At 39.7% G+C, this 22,552-nt stretch overlaps 3 protein-coding genes across 4 annotated transcripts; all 3 read left to right on the top strand.

The window, feature by feature from the left end:
• The first annotated feature begins 176 nt into the window (after positions 1-176).
• LOC130553062 (uncharacterized) lies at positions 177-1,664 on the top strand. The gene is made up of 3 exons (XM_057331804.1): positions 177-923; positions 1,097-1,435; positions 1,540-1,664. The coding sequence occupies exons 1-3, from the start codon at positions 752-754 to the stop codon at positions 1,662-1,664; spliced, it is 636 nt and encodes a 211-aa protein (XP_057187787.1). The 5' UTR covers positions 177-751.
• Positions 1,665-3,034: 1,370 nt separating this feature from the next.
• asf1bb (anti-silencing function 1Bb histone chaperone) lies at positions 3,035-6,993 on the top strand. Its single transcript, XM_057332111.1, has 4 exons — positions 3,035-3,561; positions 4,981-5,096; positions 5,784-5,960; positions 6,043-6,993. Exons 1-4 carry the CDS (start codon positions 3,453-3,455, stop codon positions 6,232-6,234), a joined length of 594 nt encoding a protein of 197 aa, XP_057188094.1. The 5' UTR covers positions 3,035-3,452; the 3' UTR covers positions 6,235-6,993.
• A 678-nt stretch (positions 6,994-7,671) lies between these two features.
• prkacab (protein kinase, cAMP-dependent, catalytic, alpha, genome duplicate b) lies at positions 7,672-22,552 on the top strand. 2 transcript variants are annotated; one of them, XR_008962828.1, is made up of 11 exons: positions 7,672-8,388; positions 11,613-11,674; positions 12,700-12,828; positions 12,912-13,010; positions 13,098-13,180; positions 15,367-15,493; positions 17,929-18,024; positions 18,156-18,278; positions 18,448-18,612; positions 20,554-20,824; positions 22,441-22,552. XR_008962828.1 is itself a non-coding variant. In XM_057332051.1 (10 exons), exons 1-10 carry the CDS (start codon positions 8,343-8,345, stop codon positions 20,677-20,679), a joined length of 1,056 nt encoding a protein of 351 aa, XP_057188034.1. In that variant the 5' UTR covers positions 7,672-8,342; the 3' UTR covers positions 20,680-22,333. The 2 variants fall into 2 exon arrangements, 1 of the variants encoding a protein (XP_057188034.1); XM_057332051.1 differs by lacking the exon at positions 22,441-22,552 and having other exon boundaries at positions 20,554-22,333.

Genomic DNA, 22,552 nt, shown 5'->3' with positions numbered 1-22,552 from the left:
TAGGAGAAAGAGTCTCGCACAAAGCGGAATATACTCGTTTTAATGAAAATGTATCTTAAAAAGTAGGGCATGGTACTAGCAGCATCAAGACACAGATACAGTAGGTTTGAATCCAAGAGAAAGAACTAATAAAACACACTAAATGCAGTTACTTTGGAAAAAAAACATCTGGGAGGTGCATACGCACAGAATTTGTTGAGCAACAAAAGAAATGTGTGCATGCATAATGAGTAAACAGAAACTGTGAAGGCCTGTTAAAATAGACACTGCAACTAACACCATTTTATCTCACCATCAGCATGCATAAAGACTTCTCATTTGTTTATATGTGGAAAAAAAACAATGTTTTCTTGACTAAAGATTGTCTGTTGATATAACAGCCCTTTGGTGAAAATGAACAGCACAGCTTGTCAACAGCATATGTGTTTTGGATGTCACCCTGTTAGCACACTAACTCTGCTCTTTCGAAGATGTTTTCACACAGCAGATGTTTTCCAGATCTCCAGCACAAGTATGCGTGCTAGCTGGGCAGTTCCTAGAATAGGATTAATTGACAAGACAGCCAGGTTCTTACTGGCCAGGCCTACTATGCTGAACGTCTTGCTATCAGTAAATAAGCTACCAACTGCATGTACAGTATATATATTTAAATTTACACGACACATTCAACTCTATCAGACTGTAAAGAGTTTCTATACAAGTAAAAGGCCAGCATGTAAACTAATGAAACCACATCCTGTTGCCATTACAGATGCCAATACAGTCACCACTGCTCAGTATCTTTAAGACCACGCAGGTGATCTTTGAACATACCGAGCAGATAATGGAATTAGAGGCCATTTATGAAATTATTCAAGACAAAAACAGGAACACAGCTGGACCTCAGACAGAGAGTCAGAACCGAACCGAATCTCTAAACAGGAGTAAGTGGAAGAGTTTAATTTTGGAACTGAACTTGTCTCGCATATAACTAAATGTTACTTGTCATACTATTTTGATCTCCTCTGTCCTTTTGCTGATTAAGATTTTTAGACATTTTATAGCTGCACTTGATAATAATGTAGTTAATATATATTGTGATTTTCCTGTTGAATAGAAAAATGGCTCGTGTGGATCACAGTGTGTCTTGGGCTCATCTGTGTTCTTCTGGTGACCGCCCTTGTTGTGCTGTACACCCATCTGAAAGAAGAGAGAGATCAGACGAAGATGAGAAATATGAACATAGCTGAAGACAATGAAACTCTGAACAGCCTGAAGATCACTTACAGTCATCTGACCGATGAGAGAGATCAGAAAAATCTCACGTCTATGAGTGAGATGAAGATGGCGTTAGAGACCAATTTCAGTCATCTGACCGACGAGAGAGATCAGCTACAGATAAACCTCACGTGTGAGATGAAGATGGAGTTAGAGACCAAAGTCAAGAATTTGAACGGTGCACTAAACAATTTTCCTAAACCAGGTTTGTAGAAATGTGTTTCTTTTATTTGTCTTTTATTTGAAAAATAAGGTGTATTTGAGATCTGTGTGTGCGGAAAGGCTCTATCTGGTACTACATATCCAGTGAGGAGAAGAGCTGGTCTGACAGCAGACAGTTCTGTAGAGATCATGGTGGAGATCTGGTCATCATCAACACTGAAGAGGAACAGGTCGAGTTTGCGTGAGCGAGTATGTACAGTGTGGAAGTGGAACAGGATAAGTCATCAGATAAGGCTAAGTGGCAGTTTTTATTCACACAGAGGTTCATATCTTCAGTTGTCAAGGAAAGAGCGTGGATTGGTTTGACTGATATAGAGAAGGAAGGCAACATGAAATGGGTAGATAATAAACCACTGAATAAAGGGTAAGCAAACAAGCACATGTTTGATCTTTTTTTACATTTTTTTCCAATTATAATTATTTCGTTGTTTCCAAATGAATAGCTTATAGGGGTGCACCAAAATGTTGACCACTGAAAGTGTGACCATGACACTTTAAGCATCAAGTACAATAAAACAGAAAACCTTTGTTAGATATTTTGTTTATTTTCTGTTTCCTAGTTGTGCACGCATATTATGTGACATTATATATAATACAACACATTTTGTCGCCAAATTTAACACGAGCTGTAGAAGTCTTGGATACAAGCCGATTAATAAAGACTTTCCTCTCACTATGCACTATGCATTGTACAGACAGCGAGAAACAAGTCCAACATTTTCAACCAAAGATTTTCTTTTTCTATGCACTGTATATATTGTTTAGCATCTGAATAACCTGGGTTTACATTACTCAGGTTTTGGTATCAAGATGAGCCGAATGACGCCAAAGGAAATGAGGACTGTGTTGAAATCAGGAGTTCTGCTAAACCCTCTCTGAACAACTGGAATGACTCTCCGTGCTCCGACACGAGAAAATGGATTTGTGAGAAATGGGGTTAATTCGCTTTTGGTGTTATAACAATGCTTTCACTTTTATTTTAAGCAGTTCATAGGGTCAATGTTTTTGTGTTAACATCAGTTTATGATCGATATTTCAGTATTCTAAAACAATGGGAGTTATTTCATATAACCTGCTTTTATGCTCATACATTTAAAAACACATGCTTAGAATGTTGGTTAAAAGGAAATCGTTTTTCTAAAAATTTGAAAGGAATTACTAGTTTTATAAGGCCCGTTTCTTTGTCTGTTTTCTAGTTAAATAAAATTGCTGTACATTATTGAAGGTGTTTCTGGTTCTGTACTCTTGATCGGTCAATTGTGCCATCCAGTAGTAACATTCCTCAACATTAACCATCATATATTCAGAGATTCATTTATATTTGACTGCTCATGCGAGCTACTTGACCAGTGCTACTTCAATGTAATATCTAATACTTTTTCCTCATTCATAAAATCGATCATTTTTTGGACACTCGTGGTAAAGTGGGACTGAATCTGAACAGGGAACTTAAGGACATGAAATCAGAGACAAAAAAGCAACGAGTAAAACGAAGCATTACAAGTTTAGATTCAGATATCCTCCAGTCCAGCAGAGAGCAGTAGAGAGCGATTCTCTACGTGAGACTAAGATGAGAAAAAGAGAAACGTTAGCTCAAGAGCACTTGCCGCTGTCGGTCTGTGCTGCTTTTAAAGAGGTCTCGGTCAAAGAGGTCCAAAAGAAGCTCCAAAGAAGATTTTGCCGAGAGCACGGATTGTACATTGACTGTTTCCTTTGCGTAACAGTTCATCCGCTACAAAATGATTCGACGCATTAAACTGCTCTAGGAATAAACGGATGTACGGCGATCAGTGTAAAACTCTGAATTAACCCCCTGAAGACAAACAAACGCTAAACCTGAGCAGCATTACCTGAACCTGACTCTGCTTTCGCACTCTCTCAGGATCTACTTCAGATTCACGAGTATTTCAGCGAGTTTCTGCCTGGAGTCTCTAGCGTAAACACGAGGCCGATAACCCTGTGAGTGAGGAATCATGGCCAAGGTGCAGGTGCTAAACGTGGCTGTTTTGGATAATCCGAGTCCATTTGGAAACCCATTTCAGTTCGAGATCACATTTGAGTGTATGGAGGACCTACCTGAAGGTGAGAGAGAGAGATAGAGCTTGTAAATGAACCTTAGTGCACACAGAAACTGCGATTACCGGGTGAAGTGGAAAGGCTTTAGTGACGATTCACGACAATATTACGGCAGCATTATTTCTAAAACAATTATTGCGTGATGTCACATCATTTATGTGTATAACTGTTGTTTCTTCTGCGCTGACGCGCTTGACATTTTGGCGCCGGCGGGGAGTTCGCTGACGTTGCGTGCACGCGCTTCTTTTTCTCATTGGTCGAACAGTAGATGTGAGGCGGGACCGTTGCGTATATGGCTTTCCTGATTGGTCAGGCTTTCGTGACATCTTATATGCGGGGAAGTGTTGTAGATAGGGCTGTTCGTTTCTGATTTTTTTTGGAGCCGATTCCAATTCCTGGTTTGGGAATCGATTCCTGCTCAATTCCCTGTTTTACTACAGGTTTTTATTTATTATTAAAATGTACAGTTTTTAATGCAATACCATTTTCTCAGCTGTCACTTTTACATTCATTAATTGTTTATTGTTTATGTAACAAAAACCTTATATGTCCATCTTCTCCTGCAATTCCAATGTATCATTAATAATCTAATTTCCTCGCTGTTTTCAAAAATAAAGCACAGGTCATTACTATTTTTTAAGGTATTCAGCAGTGTACACAAAAATACTTGAGGAATATAGATAGACAGATCGATAATCAGTAAATAGCATTAAAAATATGTTAGAATACTGTGCATATTAATATTACTGTTAAATGCAAGTAGTGCAGACAAAAGTTTCGTCCAGCTTTAAACAGACGTCGAAGTAAATATGTTGTGAGAAACGTGCTTATATGATTTGTTAAATCTGTGGATACATGTAATTATATCTGCATTGTGTGTGCAAAAGAAAGCTTTTGCTTTTATGGATACAGAATATTTGATGTCATTCCACAGCTATAGACTTCATCCATCAGTTATTTTCTGAAGTCTGCACTGTTTTAGACAAGAAACTAATGTGATTAAGTTGACCAATGACATCGGCTAAGGGGCGGGGCTTGTGCTTATGAAGGCTCATAAAGAGGAGTCGATTACTTTTAATGGAATCGATTCCAACCTTTGGAATAGACTCTCGATTCTCAACGCCTTGGAATCGATTCCCAGCCCTAGTTGTAGAGCTCATTGTGTAGAAAAAGCGATAATAATTGTAATGGGGGAAGCATATGAAATAAATCCCTTGCTTTAAGAATATTCAATATGTGATTTAAACCATTTTTTATTTAAAACATTGTTTTTATTAATCACGGTTCATGTTATAAATGTGCATACAGTAAAAGGCAAATAAATGATTAAAGTGAAATTACAATATTTCTGTATTGTGTGTTGAGTGTTATGATATCTTTGTGTATAAAGTGTTATAAATAACAGTCACTCTATATTTGTTTTAGATCTGGAATGGAAGATCATCTATGTGGGCTCTGCAGAGAGTGAGGAGTACGACCAGGTTCTGGACTCGGTTCTGGTCGGCCCGGTTCCTGCAGGCAGACATATGTTTGTTTTTCAGGTATGCTTGTCCACCCTGTTCTGGATGCAGTGCAGTTGGATCAGCTTCCTACAGTCAAAACTCATCTAAAGATGGGTGCACACATAGTTTTTTACGATTGTTGCTTATCACACTGTATGAACGTGATCCCAGCTAAAAGCCATGTCACACCGTGCCGTGGGATCTCAGTTGTCATTAATCACAGACTACATGACAGTGAAGGCTTTTTATTTTGTTTTTTAAAATGCACACATGCAAAAAAAAACGTTTTACGTCGTAAGCTTTGTTTGTCATAGGTTGTTATACGAAAAACCACACTTGCAGGACTGCGTCTCAACATGTTTGATACTAAAATAAAACTTTGATTACATTGATCATTAACTGGCTGTTGTCAAACATGTCAAACTAGTGATGATAGACTAGTACGGATTTTAACGTCTCGGACGCTCAAATAGTGGCCAAAATAACTTAAAGAGATTTCTGATGAGTACTTCCTTTGTAGTACAAATGGCACAATGCCGCCATCTGGAGATGAACAAAGAAATAACATTTTAAAATTTACATTTATATACACTAGCATCAAAGCAAGTGTATATAAGTGTAATATTTTAGACTGGCAAGTCAGAAAATACAGCAGGCAAGAATATATAATGCACACTTAACATATCAACCAAGCTACAGTGTTTTCTCTCTTTACTGTATTGACAGGCTGATGCTCCAAATACAGGACTGATCCCTGAGAGCGATGCAGTTGGCGTGACTGTCGTGCTGATCACATGCACCTATCGGGGCCAAGAATTTATTCGCATCGGCTACTATGTAAACAATGAGTATACAGACCCCGAGCTACGAGAAAACCCTCCAGTCAAACCGGACTATACACAGGTGAGACAAATGCATATCTCGGAGCTAGAGCTGACCTTCAATTCTGCAGGGTCATTTTTAATCATGGTTATTTTAATCGCAGCTTCAGAGGAACATCTTGGCATCTAACCCTCGCGTGACCCGATTCCACATTAATTGGGAAGCGACGATGGACAAGATGGAAGATTCCGAGAATGTAGATCCCACCCCCAACAGCATGCTCCCACCCACTTCCATGCCTGGGAAAGCCCCGCCCCTTGGACTCATGCCTGACAATTCCATGGACTGCTTATAGAACACATTTTGATTATACATATAAACTACATGTAAATGTGCTAAAAATTTACCAATTCAGCTTTTGGTGCAGGTGTAACCGGACACTCGGACTTACCTCAATCTTTCTGCACTTACTGTCCTGATAACACATCTGAAAGTGGTTGTGGAACCTCACAGGCATCCTCTTGCACTCCCTGTCCTGGGCACCAGGGGGCTGCACATTCAGAACCAGCACACGTGGACCGTTTATCCAGCGCTAATGTCTTGTAGGAGAGCTGGATCTCATGAAAATTGTCAGGAACATGTCTAGGTTCATTTTTTATCCCAAAACCAAGAGAAATGTGGAATTACCCTAAAAATGGGAATTAAAGAAACACTTAAGTTAGAATTTAACAAAAAATGTACTTAACTGTCATAGATAATTAAGTGTTGAAAACTCTTAGTACTTCTAAAATAGGTGACATTTTCTTGTGGTGAAATGATATTTCTTACTTTTATTATTATTTTAGAATTAGATTTGAACCGTGTGCTGTCATGAAATTCACCCATAATACTTAAGAGTCAGACACTTTGGATGTTCGGAATGATATCTGGGACTCGTCACAATTCCAGCTCTACTTCAGTCCAAGTAGGACACAGCAGGGATCATTGTGATATGTGACATTACTAAGAAAACGGTTTTAATTACCTGTATGTTTATGTTGGTTCACAACGTGTTTGATGTGATTTTGTTAAGAAGTCTTGGATTGAATAAATGTTAACTTTGTTCTTTGTAAAACTCTCTTTGGTCCATCCTACAGATGTTAAACACACGCACACACCCTGTGTGTGTCTTTTATGATGTTGCTAAGCAACAGCTATTAGAGATGGCACTTTGGGTTTCTCCACCTTTGATCCCCACATCACATCACACAATTACTCGTCCTTTCATCCCTCCGTCACCCCTCTCATCCCATATTTTCATTTTCCACCCCTCTATTCTGTGTCCTCTAATCTGGCTCTGTGGAAATATGCCCACGGTGACTGTCCACAGGACCAGGTGATAAACGTCAAAATGTGGATGACTTTTATTCAGGTCATCAAACTCGCTGTATAAAAACAAAAGTTTGGTGATTTTTTTGTAATATTTTTATTTTGCTCCGTAAGTTGTAGTAAAATAGTCAAATGTGAAGTTGTGGGTATTTGTGGATACCTTTTCAAAAACCACTTTAACAAAAACTTACACTTTAAATGAATACACTTTATATAATAAATACACTTTAAAAAACTAAGACATGTAGTTGCTGATCATACACTTAAACATGAGAAAGTAAAATACTGTAAACTTTACTATATTTACTACGCTGGGTGCTGATACATGCTTTGAGTACAAAAAATGTACTTTACAATGAATTGTAAACAACAATTTTACAAGTTTACAATGACTATCTTATCAATTTAACAAATTAACTTTCTTTTCGATCCCCAAACACTATTTCACATTTTTGTAGTAAAGGCATTTAAAAGCAACTTTAATCTGTTTATTGACATAATTTGTATATTTTGACAAACAAAAAAAAACCACGTCGCATTATTTCATTGTCCAGTAACGTTAATTGCCTTTTAACGTCTTCATTATTGTCAATCGTTCCGCACATCTGTCCGCCTTTCTCCGTCCAACCAATGGGGTGAGGCTGTGGGCGGGCTCTGTCAGGAGGCGGAGTCTCTGTCGATGGCCACGGGAAGCGCAGCTGCATGAGCGATGATCTCTCATTGAACCCGCATTCTCTCCGTGTTTTTACCGCCGCGGTTTTTACCCCGGAACGTCAGCGTTCCCGCGAGCGCCGCTCACGGAAGATCCCCGAGGGGAGGAGAGCGAGACTGCGGGGCCGCGGGCGGCGGATAGCCAGGCCAGGAAAGGACGCTCAAGCCCGGTTTGATGCTGGCGGCCCGTCCGCCCTTTAAACGCGGATGCTGCTGCATTCATAAAGGATCGCTGGAAAAAAAGCAGGGCTCGACGTCCTCTCTTTTCACATTCGACGCCGATTGGCCCACGACAGTCGCCCGGACGGACCGTGAGAGGCGCGACCAGACACGGCAGCATCCTTCCGTACCTGCGGCTCCCCAGCGCCCGATAGGCCCAGAGTCATGGGCAACACGCCGGCCGCCAGACGGGGCAACGAGATGGAAAGCGGTGAGTGTTTTGACGCTCGCGCGTGATTAGTCATCGGTCTTAGTCGATCGGATGCTTTATCAGACCTCGGGAGCGCTCTCGAGCTGAAGATGCTGTCATGGCGATCAGAAGCGCAAACGATGTGTTGATGCTAGAATGAGGAAGGCGCTTGGTTTGAGGGTTTGGTGTGTGTTTTAGGATGGACCTAAAGAGAGACAGGTGTGTTTTTAAGCTGCAGAGGGTGTATGAGGAAAACAAGAAGAACCAGAAGCATCACGGCATGCTAACGTCTGTCTGTTATTGAGCTTTCACATTTGAAATTGTTTATCAGGCCACATTGTAAACCCTGTGGTGTCCATGTTTATTTTGGGGTAATGGAAGGCTGGTTAATCGGCTTGTATCTGTTTATTTCGCATAGCCTGATTTCCTGTAAACTACCGGCATGAAGTATGGTCTACAATGCATCTTGTTCCAGCCAAGAACCGCCCACTTCTACAAGAAAAGACCACCTGAATGACATTCACTTTGGTTTTGTATTTTATTTGGGGCAGGGGTGTTTTAAGATAGATGACACTGAAATATTATAATAGTGCAAGATGTATTACATGTAAATAATGGCGCACTTTATGAATGATTGTAAAGTGAAATAGTGGAATGTAGGTGCAGATGGTGTGTGTAGGGGGGACATGTCCCTGTTTCTTTAGTGGTCGTGGCCGTACCAGCTATTCACACTTTTTTCTGATACAAACAACAATAGCAACAAAAAACATTTGCATGACTATAATAGACACAACAGCAACACCAAATAAACGCTTGTATTCAAGACCATATCGTGTAGTTTCATAAAGTAAACATTAATGTGGATGTACTAAGCTTTGCCGTAGGGTGCAAAAGACCATAGAATGTCCATCAGGGGTGTTAGGAGGTAGTTGGCGGGGTGTGTAGAATCCTGGAGGATTTTCAGGTCTTTGTGCTGCACGCTGAACACATACATGTCAGAGACGGAGGCGAGATCGCAGGCAACAGAACGAGGATACAATGCCTTTAATTGCCACAGTTTTGTGTACTTGTTAGTCATTCAATTATTGCCAATCGCCACCGACTGTTCTGCACTATAGAAAAACTGTTGACCACTGATGCTGGTCAGGTTTCTCACACTGTACATTTGTAAAACGTAGGTGAACGTTCATGTTCAGCATTCAACATTCCTTAACCCAGGGTTAAAAGTGGCATGGGGCACCATATTCCAGGATTTAATAAGACATTTATTGTAAATAAGTTTAGCGTAGTATAAAAGGCCTTTATGAGAAGTTAATCTATTTAAATCTTGTGCATTTGTTTATTTAAGATTTTGGATAATTTGATTGTTTGATACGTAGATGCCTCATTATAATAGAGTGCCGCAGAGATTACGTATTTTTGGACTTCCGGTTCCATCTCCACAAAGTCTATGGGTTTTTTTGAATGGGTTTTTGGTAAATCGCCTCAAATAAGGTCTGTGGCTAACAAAATGACTTGAGATGTGATGAGATGTGGTTGACTGGACTGAGTTAGGAAGAATGTTCCACCAGGAAGGAGTTGTGAAGGAGAATGAGCAGGAAAGCCATTTACTGCCCTTATGAGAAGGCAATACAAGATGCCGCTGATTTGCTGAACGCAGGGTTCTTGATGGGGTGTAGGAGGGTGTGAACGTATGCCGGTGCAGATCCAGTGATAGTCCTGTAGGCAAGCATTAGTGACTTGAATCTGATACGGGCTTCGACCGGTAGCCAGTGGAGAGAGATGAAAAGGGGCGTCACATGAGCACTTTTGGGCTGTTGGAAGACGAGGCGTGCTGCTGCGTTCTGAACCAGCTGGAGCGGTTTGATAGCCTTTGCAGGAAGACCAGCAAGAAGAGCATCGCAGTAGTCCAACCTTGAGATGACCAGGGCCTGGACAAGGAGCTGTGCCGCATGCTCAGTGAGATAGGGTCTAACCTTTCTAATGTTGAATAAGGCATATCGGCATGACCGCGTCGTCTTTGCAATGTGACCATTGAAGGACAGCTGTTCGTCAAATATGACTAGTTTGAGAAAGTTGTCGGAGGCTTGGTGGTGGTGACATTGATATCGAGCGACCATAGTGTAGTCTGTTTATAGCCTTGTGTTAGCTTTTTACTTCTGCCGATTGTATTTAGGCTTCGAAAATCACAAATATTGTGTTAATCTGTAAAGATGATCTTGATAGACAAAACGCATTTGTTAATCACAGATCTTATTTTTTGCGATCTTCCAAAAGTCTATGGGAAAAATGCATAGGCTTTTGGTTGAGGGAACCAGCGCGGCGCTTAATTCCGGGTTGGCCTACAAAAATACTCATCTCTGAGCCACTCCACAGCAGCTACCAAAGTTGTCCGCCATATTGGAACAGTCAAAGGTGGTCAGAGAACACTCAAGAGCAAGTTGACTGTCTGCCTATGTGATCCTGTCTGCGAAAACCCAAGTAATATTTTGGGTGATTTACTGTTTTCTACATAAAATGATCCTGCATAATGTAAAGAACATTCTGTGAAAATATAACATTGATATCGTTAAATTAATATTGACCGAGGAAGACCATGTCAAAAATTGTAATTATAGTGAAATTAACGGTTGAAATCAAACTTTGATGCTCATTATCTCATATTTAGATTTTGACGCTTTAACTTGGATTTCACAGACACATATCAGATTCCTAGATTTAATGGTCACATATATGAATATCAAGTGTTACATGCTGTTACAATTGCTAAGTTAACACAAGCTAATACAAAATTAAAAAGTTAGGCTGCCATACTTTTTAAAATCTGTATTGAGATTATACATATAAAAAACACACATTTTAATCTGTGACAGGTCATTTACCTATCTACAGGAATTTACATTTCTGGTTTTTACAACCAGAGTCTGTGCGATGTTGTAACATCTTCGAAAATGTATAGATAGATAGATATAGAAAGTAACTTAAATGTTGACCATTCCAGGATGGCGGACATGTCGATGTGTCTGGCTCGATCAAAAGTGGCGTCTGTGTATACATAGGATTTTCCCCCCACATCAGAACAAAAAAATCTAATGTTTAAAATGTTCTGTACTCATTCAGTTGTTTTATTTGCACCGTCTGCATGTTCCATTGTTAATATTTTGGCTAAATGAAGTGCATAAAATGCATCGAAAGCCCTATCAATAACTGTGATATGTAACTTATGTATGTGTCTCTTCCCACAGTAAAAGAGTTTCTGGCCTTCGCCAAAGAAGATTTCCTCAGGAAGTGGGAGAGTCCTGCACAGGTGAGGCGTCTCATTCGGGTCGGGGGTGTGAAAGAGCCCCCTGGTGCTAATAAAAGAAATATCGCTTTACATTTGATATAATCTGAATGGGCTGGTCCATTGTATACATAAGCGTTACATACGGTAAATTAAGATTAAGTTATAGTCGTGCGTAGGACCTACGCCGTAACCTATGGCGTAGCCTACGTACGTAGACGACGCCGTCGTGAACATTTATGGTTCTGCGTTGAGAGTATGCGTCGTACTGCAATTACACCGCAGAAACGCTAGTTGGCGCTTTGTGTTTTCCCGGGTTGCTCTTCTTCGCCGATGTTTTGTGTGTATGCTAGTGTTTGCAAGTGATGGAAGCTGATCGCATCTTAACGGAGTTGGAGCTGATCGAAGTAAAAAAACAGTTACTTTTAATTAAATCACTTAAAAAAAGCTAGAAACCAGAGATGTCGATGCTCACCATGTTGTTATTTTGTGGACTCTGAACTTGCCGGAAGAAGACGCCAGAGAAGAAGACGCCAGAAATGCGTAGAAGGAAGTACGATGCTGCCAAACCGACCAATCACAGCGCTAGCGGTCCGCGTTGAGTTGACGCGTTGTTACATTTTTGGAGAGGTGCGCGTCAGGCTACGGCGTAGGGTACGCGGCTCTGCGTAGGCTACGCCGTAGGTTACGGCGTAGGTCCTACGCAGAACCATAAACTGACCTTTAGGGCCTGTACTATATGTGTCAGCTATTTCAACCAACATGCAGGTGTGTGCACTCTCTGCTTCTGTACCACCTTATTTACAGTAATTTACAGTATAATGTTGCACACGATCGTCTGGTCATTATCACAAAATAAAGAGTTGTGTATATTTTTAATAAGTGACTAAATTGATTTGAGTCATTAAAAGAGCACGACTAAAAACATAGTCGATTGTCAGTATAGATAGCTTGTTTAGGACCAGTTTGGAAATCATAGTTTTAAAAAATGAAAATATATTTGACCAAATTGTGTAATAATGCGATAAAATTGTCTGTCTGCCCCGCAGAACACAGCATGTCTGGAGGACTTTGAGCGATTGAAAACTCTGGGCACTGGGTCATTCGGCCGCGTGATGTTGGTCAGACACAGAGAGACCGGGCAGCACTACGCCATGAAGATCCTCAACAAACAGAAGGTAGGCTAACGTTTAAGTGATGACATTGTGATGAAACAAATATGTAAAACCTCGGGTCGCTGTTGTTTTCACTGTCGCATAAGGTGGTGAAGCTGAAGCAAATCGAACACACTCTGAACGAGAAGAGGATCCTGCAGGCCGTCAGCTTCCCGTTCTTAGTGCGGCTAGAATACTCCTACAAGGTAAATTTAGTGTAAAACACAAATGACCGGACGACGCAGAAGGACACAGAAGATAATGAACGCGTTTGTGTGTGTGTTTGCTTTTAGGATAACACTAATCTCTACATGGTGATGCAGTACGTTCAGGGAGGAGAGATGTTTTCACACCTGCGTAGAATCGGCAGGTTCAGGTGAATATATTTACATTCTAACATACAAATAAATGCACTTCATTATTCCAAGAGGGAAAATTCTGCGTAAGCTGTCTCGATATAAAAAAGCACTTTAAAGTGTTTTGAATTGAGAGTTTAGCACAATATTTAAAATGCTCGTGTAATACAATAACATTGACTATTTTAATGTCTTTAAAGCTATTAATGGATAACATTTCCCTTATGTCCTCATACAAAGCTATTATTAAGGAGGTGATGTTTCCGTATAAATAGTCAAAATACGGATTTCCGTATTTTTTGACTGCTGGGATCATCCACGCAAAATGCAAAAATTTGATTTATTTTAATTCGTGACAAGATGGGGGGGGGGGGGGTTTGGGGATGTGCGCGTAGTCATCATACAGCCGGCCAACAGGATCCTTTCTACGTTCTCTACGTCATGCACACGCTTGTTATTCAGAACATAATTTTGCCAGTTATATTTATGTATCCAGAGAGTCCGTGAAAAATGGTACTCAAAAAAGCGCGTGGTGTCATTTCTTATGAAGTGGGGAACTAAACAGCATTTTGTAATGTATACAGAAAATCTCGAGTCTGGAAGTTGAGACGTCTATATGATATGCTTTAACATTATCTATACAGTATACAGAGACTAAAATAGGCCATTCCGCGATTTAATGGCTTGAAACTATACAAATGGCCGATCTAGTTACTCACTGTCTAATATAAATGCGTTGAAGTCATACTGAATGCATACATTTAAATGAACTAAAACCGCAAACAGCGTTTGCAAATATTTTTATCACATGCGGATTAATGCGGACAAACGCTGTCTGTATGAATGACGATGCGCCATCTAGTGGCTGTGTATGGAAGTATGTTAATGAATTGTTGCTGATTACAATCAAAGTAAAAGTACTGTAGGCCTAATATAAACTACTCAAGGGGTGCCATTTGTTAATGCCATCTTATTTTACATTAGCATAAGATATCTGCACAAAGCATCAACCTATTTTATGAAATATTGTTTAGGTGACTGTTAAACTAACAAACATTTGAATTGATATTTCCAAAATTGCCAGTCAGAATTGGGTAATTATAATAGTTTGTTTTTGTGTTGCTAAGTGAAAAATATCTATTTTTTTCTATATCTATATTAGTTTTTAATAATGTAACATTTAATTAGTAACACTACAGACTATTTTTGGGGGGGATTGGGGTTGGGCGAGGGTGCGGGCAGTCTTCCTTCTTTTTTTTGTCCTTGACTGATCACATGCCTGTATTATGTTTAAAAAGAATAATTACGAAAACTTTGAATTGAGCGTATACGTTTTGAAGCATGACAAAAATAGGTCTGTATTTAAAAACACGCTGGTGTTAATGTTCAGATCAGATCACATGCAGAATGTTAATCGATCTTCATACCTGCCTACGTTAACTTTTATGCAGTTTCTGCAAGCGTAATATACAGGATAAGATCACTTTAACAAGCTAGTTTTACCAAAAGACTTCCAGTTCGCTGGTGGTGAAAACAAGATATTTGTACTGAAGGCTTTGTGCTAATGTGTGTAATGTGAGATGCTGTTAACTGTGGTTTTATCTCATCTCACTGTGTCCAGACACTTTGTTCTCAATATTATTGCTGTACTAAAATAAAAACGAACCACTTAGCAACATATAGTGGCTATATTTAGATACATAAGCTTGTAAATGAATTTTTGAATGTTGCTGCATTAGACAAAGGTTCTCATGTCCCTTTTTGAATAGCATATCTACTGGATGATTTCAGTTTGATTATCAGATTCATCAACGTTCAGATACGTTTTGGCCTTGATGCATTTTAGTATATTACAATTGCAGAGCTATTTTAGTTTCATTGTAGTTTTATTAATATTTTGAATTAGCTTTGATTTTTATATTTTTCGTTTTCATTTTAGTTTTAGTTCAGTTTTGGTTTATTTCCATCAGTTCATTTTAGTGCCTCAACTTAAATTTTCTAAGGTGACATTTCTATATTTTTTGTATGTTATTTGATGCCAATTAACAGAAATGTTGCAATAGTTAATAGTTCATGATGATAACCCTGTCCACATGGTTTATAAATGCTATTCACTGAGTTCTGCGTAAGAACCTTTTCTTAGACTGCAACGTCCTGATGATACGTGTCTTTACAGTCTTTCTCTCTTGATCTTTTTTTCATGCAGTGAACCTCATGCACGGTTTTATGCTTCACAAATAGTTTTGACATTTGAATATCTCCACGCGCTTGACCTGATCTACAGAGACCTTAAACCAGAGAACCTCCTCATAGATCAGCAGGGCTATATCCAGGTAACACACACACACACACACACACACCAATGTATTTATAATATATAATATGTGACCCTGGAACACAAAACCAGTCATAAGGAGCATGGTATATTTGCAGCAATTGCCAACAACACATTGTATGGGTCAAAATTATAGATTTTTCTTTTCTTTTAAAAATTATTAGGAAGGATATTAAGTAAAGATCATATTCCATGAAGATAATTTGTAAATTTACTACCGTAAATATAGCAAAACTTTATTTTGGGAGCGGATGCGGCAAAATCGCGGACAAAAATGTCCAGAAACTTGCCTCGCTCGCTGCTGCCCACCCTTTGTGAATTACCCACTCAAGTTTGGTATCTATGTAAAGCTTAATATTTCAGATTTCGGGTTCATCTCGTCTCCACAAAGTCATTACAGTGGTAAAACAATAGAGAGTATTAAAACAAACAGCCTGTTACAGCGTCTCTGATGTACAACTTAAAAGGCGATTTTCTCAATATTTCGATTTTTTGCACCCTCAGATTCCTGAGTTTTAAATAGTTGCATCTCGGCCAAATATTGTCATATCCTAACAAACCATACATCAGTGGATTAAATAAATCTCCATTTCAAAAATTTGACTCTTACGACAGATTTTGTGGTCCAGGGTCATGATTTATACATATGATTAATACAAATCCGCATTTTCAAAAACGATTAATCATTTTTTTTGCCAAGCCCTTCTGGACACAGGCATGTACTGCATTGTCAAACAGCAACTTTAAACATGCTTATTATGTTGGTAAATAAGATATGTTCAAGGTAATATTAATTAAAGGTGTTCTGAACTGGGCTTGTTTATTGTTTTATACTGTTGTATGAGGTCTACTTATGACGTTCGCGTGCTTTTTACATTCGAAAACATCAAAATAAATAAGTAATAGGCTATTTTCTACCCGGGGTTTTGAGGCCGTCTCGTCAAACGCTCTGTTTTAATGGGCGTGCCGCATTGAAGACTTGGAAGTAAACGCCCACTGCTATGATTGGATAGCAGTTTGCTAGTAAACTTAGTTGGAGCCTTCTGTGAATTTGGTTAGACACGTAACGTTAGGTTACACATGATCAGGACACATCAAGCGATCTCTAACAAAGCAATAGTGACGCATAGTACAAATATGTTTTACTCACATAAGATTGCTGCGTCATTCCTGTCAGATCCAATATTGACGGCACAGCACTGCTTTTTCATTTTAGTCTCTCCGCAAATCCAGCGCCTTGTTCACAAAGGAATCCACGGTGAAATGACACAAACAAATGCTCAATGTTTCACCCACGTGAGCAGGAACGTACTTCAAAATAAACTTCAACCACGCATTCCTAATATCAGAATCCGAAGGAAGCGACTGTGTTCTTCCACAACCAGGCGCTGCAGAATGTTGCATGTTTGTTGCTTGGTCGCTCTAAATAAAAATAACAGTGAAAGAAATCCTCACTTTTGCACATATGACACGGGGCTAGCCGCTCTCCAGAGCTCTTCCCTAAAGTGACATGGTTGCCAGATCTTCACAGAAAAAAGAAGCAAATAAAGACAAGACAAAAACAAAACTTAAAATGCAAATTGTTTATATATTTTATAAGACCAAAAATTCTTAAAATCTGCAACAGACCATTTATTAAGACCTAAGTGCCGAGGTTTTTTGATCTAAAACCAAACAACAAGCATAAAAGCGCTTATTAATAACAAACATGGCAACACCGCAAAAGAGCGCTGTGTGATGAAGCCTTCGAGCATAAACACAAAACAGCGCATGCATATCAGCAGTCTAGTTTAAACTGAAGGACAAAATGAATCTTTAGACGAAAAATATGTCGCTATGGTTACCAGTTTGTTGATCATCACAAATGCGGGAGTGTGTACTATGTGTGGATAAAGTCATTCGCGAACCAGTGGGCGGGGCTAGAGAAGTAGTGGTTGATATTTTTCTGTGGAGGCGGTGTTCAACCTGTCATAGACAGTTCTGACACTTACAGGATGTTCGCTTGAATACGATTCCCTCTTCTATAACAAAAGCTCGGGTTAAAATTGTGGTTTTAATTCATGGCTCCTTTAATGTTTTAGTATATGAAATAGTTCTTTCAGCTTAGTCATCCGAATATAAAATTCCATAATGCCATCACACATGTATATGACTTCCTTTGCTTTATTTGTCAGATTCATTGTGATTTTTGCTCTTGTTGTTGAAATCCAAAAACAGATGGGCCACATTCCCCTGCAGTGTCAACATGGCCTTTAAACAGTGCATCTTCAAAAAGATCTAGCACATCAAGCATGTTTCATGTCTCGTAATCCAACCTATACCGCCCCCTTGTGGCCTTTTCAGTCACTACGTCAAACATCGTTACATACTCAACCTATATCCATATTGTTGTACAGATATATAACAGGGCTGTCTGCACCAACTTTGTTTCAGGTGACAGATTTTGGCTTTGCCAAGCGGGTCAAGGGTCGCACGTGGACGTTGTGTGGCACACCAGAGTATCTGGCCCCAGAGATTATCCTCAGCAAGGTGAGCCACGCTGTCCCAGTTTCTCTGAAGAGCTAACAGGGTGTCTACACCGGTGCTTGTCTGAAATTAAATGATTGTGATACATAGGAGGTCTTCTGACTCTCTTACCTTAATCTCACGTGTTGTCACAGGGTTATAATAAGGCTGTGGACTGGTGGGCTCTGGGTGTGTTGATGTACGAGATGGCTGCCGGTTACCCTCCATTTTTTGCCGATCAACCCATTCAGATCTACGAAAAGATCGTCTCAGGAAAGGTGAGCTCCGTGAACCTGAAAATGGTTTCACGCTCAATCACTTTTCCACATGTATGAAATGCAGGTCATGGATTCTTGAAGTTAAATGTGAATTGTTTGTTAATTCGTTGTTGTAACCAAAGTAAGTAATCAAGCTTTACTCTACTTTGAACTGTGGTCTTGTTCACAGGTACGATTCCCATCTCACTTTAGTTCTGACCTGAAGGACCTGCTGAGAAACCTGCTGCAGGTGGACCTGACGAAGCGCTATGGCAACCTTAAAAATGGAGTTAATGACATCAAAGGACACAAGTGGTTCTCTGCTACTGACTGGATAGCCATTTACCAGCGGAGGGTGAGAAACACACTTTTAACACTGCTAACCATAATGGTCCCAGAGGTACCCATTGCCCTGTGAAGTAGGGACGCGAAGGGACGGAAAACCCACGCGGGATCAGCGGAGACTCGCGGTGCGGAGCCAGGGGCGTGCATAAACAAGGCGACTATGACGGCCCGCCACCATCTAATTTGTTTTGCCATAGTTTCAAAACGAACTGAAAATCTTTTTGCACTTTTTATAACAACACAGCGATCTCTAACATTGTTTGCGGCGATGTTTCTGGATCTGATTCGGCAAAGCATGCATCTGTCGTTTGGAACCTGATGTTCCAATTGCTTTGGAACATCAGGTTCCTCTTCAATTGTACTGACAGGTACGCCCACCTTACTTGCACATTTGGGCGGTCTTAGTCAAATCATACCACGAACTGACGTAGATTTGTGGGGGTGTGGTTACACGAGGCGTTTCAGGCAGGTCTGTGTGAGCATTCGCTTTTACATAGAATGCATCTTTTGTTCCCACACTTTCATTTTTGCAATTTTACGTGTCTAATACATGCATGGGCAACTTATAACACACCAAAGACACAGAAAAACACGTATTCGCGCCATATGACCCCTTTAACTTTCACTGAGTGGAAAAAAGTCTCTCTGCGTCTTCTCCGTTCACGACCTAACAGCAGATTAAAGTTACTTGTAAGTGAATGAATGAATGATCACAAAACATTGTGTACAAGCACCTGTCATTGTTACTGACTGAACATATGAACATTTGTCTGTAATTACTAATTAGTATTTTATGTCTGACAACAGAAACATTAAATATGTAAACGACTTCGGCTTTATTGGGTATTAAAATACAGTAAGTTCAAAGAACGCATGTACGTCTAGATGACCTCACAAACATGCTAATTAGCACGTAATATCACCTTAGTGACGGGTAAAAATAGATTATGACGGAATTTTTACGAGCCTAATGAAAAAGTCGAAAAACCTCTGAATGTTTCCCAACTAGGTGTGATGCAAACTAAAAGTGAAACTGAACATGTGCAACACAACTAGACATGTGGACGTGTGAGTCCAATAATTCAATATAGAGCCGTAATGAACATGTATGGTCTCTCTTTTGTAATCTGTCGTATCTGACGATGACAGTCCTCCGTATTTGCTGTGTATTCATCATAGTTAGCTAACTCCTTCAAAATATTATGAACAATTAGAAGTTATCTGATTTGCTTAGATTTTTAGAAAGCACATTAGCTTTTTGTGCATCAGCCGATTCAAATTTACAACAGAGCATGTTGAATAATTTTTGTATGCATTGCAGTATTGTTAGAAAGCTTTATACATTAGTATAGTGCTTAACGTTTAAACACATTAGTTTCACAATCATACAATACACGCACCACATTGCGTTATCTTTGCCGTTTTGAACCTTAGCCAGGGAAATTCTTGTATTCTGCAGGCGGCAACGCTTATTTATTTCAGTTGCAAGATTAAGCGCTTCACTCATTTGCTCTGTCGGTCCTTTCACTTCATCATAGCAATAAAATGGTAAATGCGCCACTTACACCCCCCGCGCATTTGGCTACGTCTTTGGGGGCGGGGCCACGGATAGATCAGTGAATGGTTGAAGGAGGGGAGACAAAAATGAGTGACTGAATGCGCCGCTTGCGCAATATAAAATTTCTGGGTGTTAAATTTATAGTACGCAAAAGGTATATATTGATCAGTTTGGCATTGGCACCAATGCGACCATTAAGAAAAACTTTTTTCTCATGTCTAGAGCCCTGTTAGGACACTTTCATTAATCATTTTTTTAAACGTTCATTAATAGACAGCTGGTCGCTTTTTCGTGTCAAATGTATATGTATCCTTATATTTCAAAAACATATTTTGTAAGGCAAACCAATAACCTAAGGGTCAAATATTAATTTCCTTGTGTTTGTTTTATTAGGTGGAGGCCCCGTTTGTGCCTAAATGCAGAGGTCCGGGGGACACCAGCAACTTCGACGACTATGAGGAAGAAGAGATCCGTGTGTCGTTCACGGAGAAGTGTGCGAAAGAATTCGCCGAGTTTTAGAGGAAGAGATGATAGAAATAGCGTGAGAGCGAAATCTAGGTGGAGAGAGAAAGAGAAAAAGTGCATGAATCTTTAAACGATCCTTCCTCCTGTTAAACAGCAGAGAAACCAGCGGAAGTGCGGAGACGACCTCCAGGGATAAACAGTGAGGCCTTTTATCATCTCCACTATTTTAATCATGTTTGTAATTTTTTTATCTTTGTTCATGTGATATTCATCATGATGGATTGGATAGGGTGTCCGTGTTGGCCAGTGGACTGAAATTGTTTTTACTGCACAAAGAGCGACGGGTTAGTTATCGTCTATAGAGAGATATCGCTAATCTTGAGCAGTCACTGCTAAGGTGAAAGACATTCACTAGGTCACCATAACAACCATACTGAAAAAAAAGACAAAAAAGTATGTATTCCTGTGTAATAACCGAAATATTTTTGGTCCTGTATACTGTCATGTGTTTCTTTATTCTTACAAATGCACTGAAGGGATGACAAAGTGAAAATGGCAAAGAACCGAAGCCATGATTTCATGACACGAGCACCACTTTACCTTTTATTTCCTTCTTTTCCAGCACTCTCTGTAAAATATTCACTGACGAACTTTGAACTTTCACCTACGAAATGTGCCATGAAATCCTACAAGTGTCAATATTTTGACCCATCAGTTGTTTCATTGATTAGAGCTGACGGATAGCATGAGCCCTAAAGGCTGCGGCGCGTGGACTGACCATCAGCCTTTACTGCGGTAAGCCTTTGTGCAGATGAGGGAACGAGTGTTTTTCTTTAGTTTCGTTTAGTATTGTTATTAAGATAATTGTTACGGTTTTCATGTGCTTTTCCAACACCGACAAAAGCGCACACGCTCGTGCGTAATTCGCACGGGGAAGCCTTGTGGCGGACACGCAACCGCATCGCTCTTTATTTTCGCTATCTCCCTCCCCTTTTTTCTTCCGTTCGTGCATTTTTAAATAGGCAGTCTTCTCTCCGAATGGGCGCAGTGCATCTTGCTCCTTTTTGGGCGAGAATTTCTTACACGCAAGTCTTTAACTCTCTAGGCTAGGCAAAAATCTCCTGAGCTGGAGAAGAACTCAGTGGATACCAGTGCTTACTCTTGAGGACATGGTTCAAGTCAATTGTGATATTTTGCACCACAAGAATCATTCCAATAAAGTATTATATAAGAATATAATATACGTATTCGTGTCCCTTTTTCTGTGTCATTGAAACACCTCACACTATACTAACATCAAGGCCCACCCTTCAGAACAGCTGCGGTCCTGTCTGCCATGTCGCCGTGTGAGTCCTGAACTGTATAGTGGGAAACGGCACCTTTTAACAAGAAGAAAATTGAGGGCTGATGGGTACACTTTCACACCAAAATGTTTCATACGCTAGAAGAGCATTTTTTGCCAACTATTAAATTTGAGATAAAACGCTCCTGATTTGTTGTTATGTAAGAGCTTCATTTTTGAGCATTAAGCACAACTACAGAAAACTTATTTGATCGAAGGGCTATTGTGAAATGGCTGACCATACCATAACAGATCCATCACTATGTTTAACTGCTTCCTGGCTTTCGGTATAGGCAAACCTGAACATATATTTTGTGCTTATTTTATCGTTTGATTTCCTCTCATCACTTAACTTTCTCACTTTTTCTTTTTATTGCAGTTTTCTCATGGTGTCATATAAGCATTATATAAGAGTTCCTTTTTACATATCAAACCACTTTTTAAAAGTACAATTCCTTCATTTTTCTTTACAGAATTTAAATGCTATTTGTCTAAAATATGAAAGACTGGTTTTGGCCTATCTGAAGGACATCACTGGTCCCTTACTGGACCCCCTGCAGTTTGCCTACAGAGCAAACAGGTCTG

This window comes from Triplophysa rosa, linkage group LG4 (genome assembly GCF_024868665.1).
Source record: "Triplophysa rosa linkage group LG4, Trosa_1v2, whole genome shotgun sequence".
In the NCBI taxonomy this organism is placed as follows: Eukaryota; Metazoa; Chordata; class Actinopteri; order Cypriniformes; family Nemacheilidae; genus Triplophysa; species Triplophysa rosa.
This window is presented reverse-complemented; position numbering and strand designations above follow the sequence as displayed.

Coding starts and splice junctions, on each gene's coding strand:
- LOC130553062 (XM_057331804.1), top strand. CDS start 752: ATGCCAATACAGTCACCACTGCTCAGTATCTTTAAGACCACGCAGGTG. Junction 924..1,096: donor AACCGAATCTCTAAACAGGA/GTAAGTGGAAGA, acceptor CCTGTTGAATAG/AAAAATGGCTCGTGTGGATC. Junction 1,436..1,539: donor CAAAGTCAAGAATTTGAACG/GTGCACTAAACA, acceptor GTGTGCGGAAAG/GCTCTATCTGGTACTACATA.
- prkacab (XM_057332051.1), top strand. CDS start 8,343: ATGGGCAACACGCCGGCCGCCAGACGGGGCAACGAGATGGAAAGCG. Junction 15,494..17,928: donor ATCAGCAGGGCTATATCCAG/GTAACACACACA, acceptor ACTTTGTTTCAG/GTGACAGATTTTGGCTTTGC. Junction 18,025..18,155: donor CAGAGATTATCCTCAGCAAG/GTGAGCCACGCT, acceptor GTGTTGTCACAG/GGTTATAATAAGGCTGTGGA.
- asf1bb (XM_057332111.1), top strand. CDS start 3,453: ATGGCCAAGGTGCAGGTGCTAAACGTGGCTGTTTTGGATAATCCGAGT. Junction 3,562..4,980: donor TATGGAGGACCTACCTGAAG/GTGAGAGAGAGA, acceptor TATTTGTTTTAG/ATCTGGAATGGAAGATCATC. Junction 5,097..5,783: donor GACATATGTTTGTTTTTCAG/GTATGCTTGTCC, acceptor CTGTATTGACAG/GCTGATGCTCCAAATACAGG.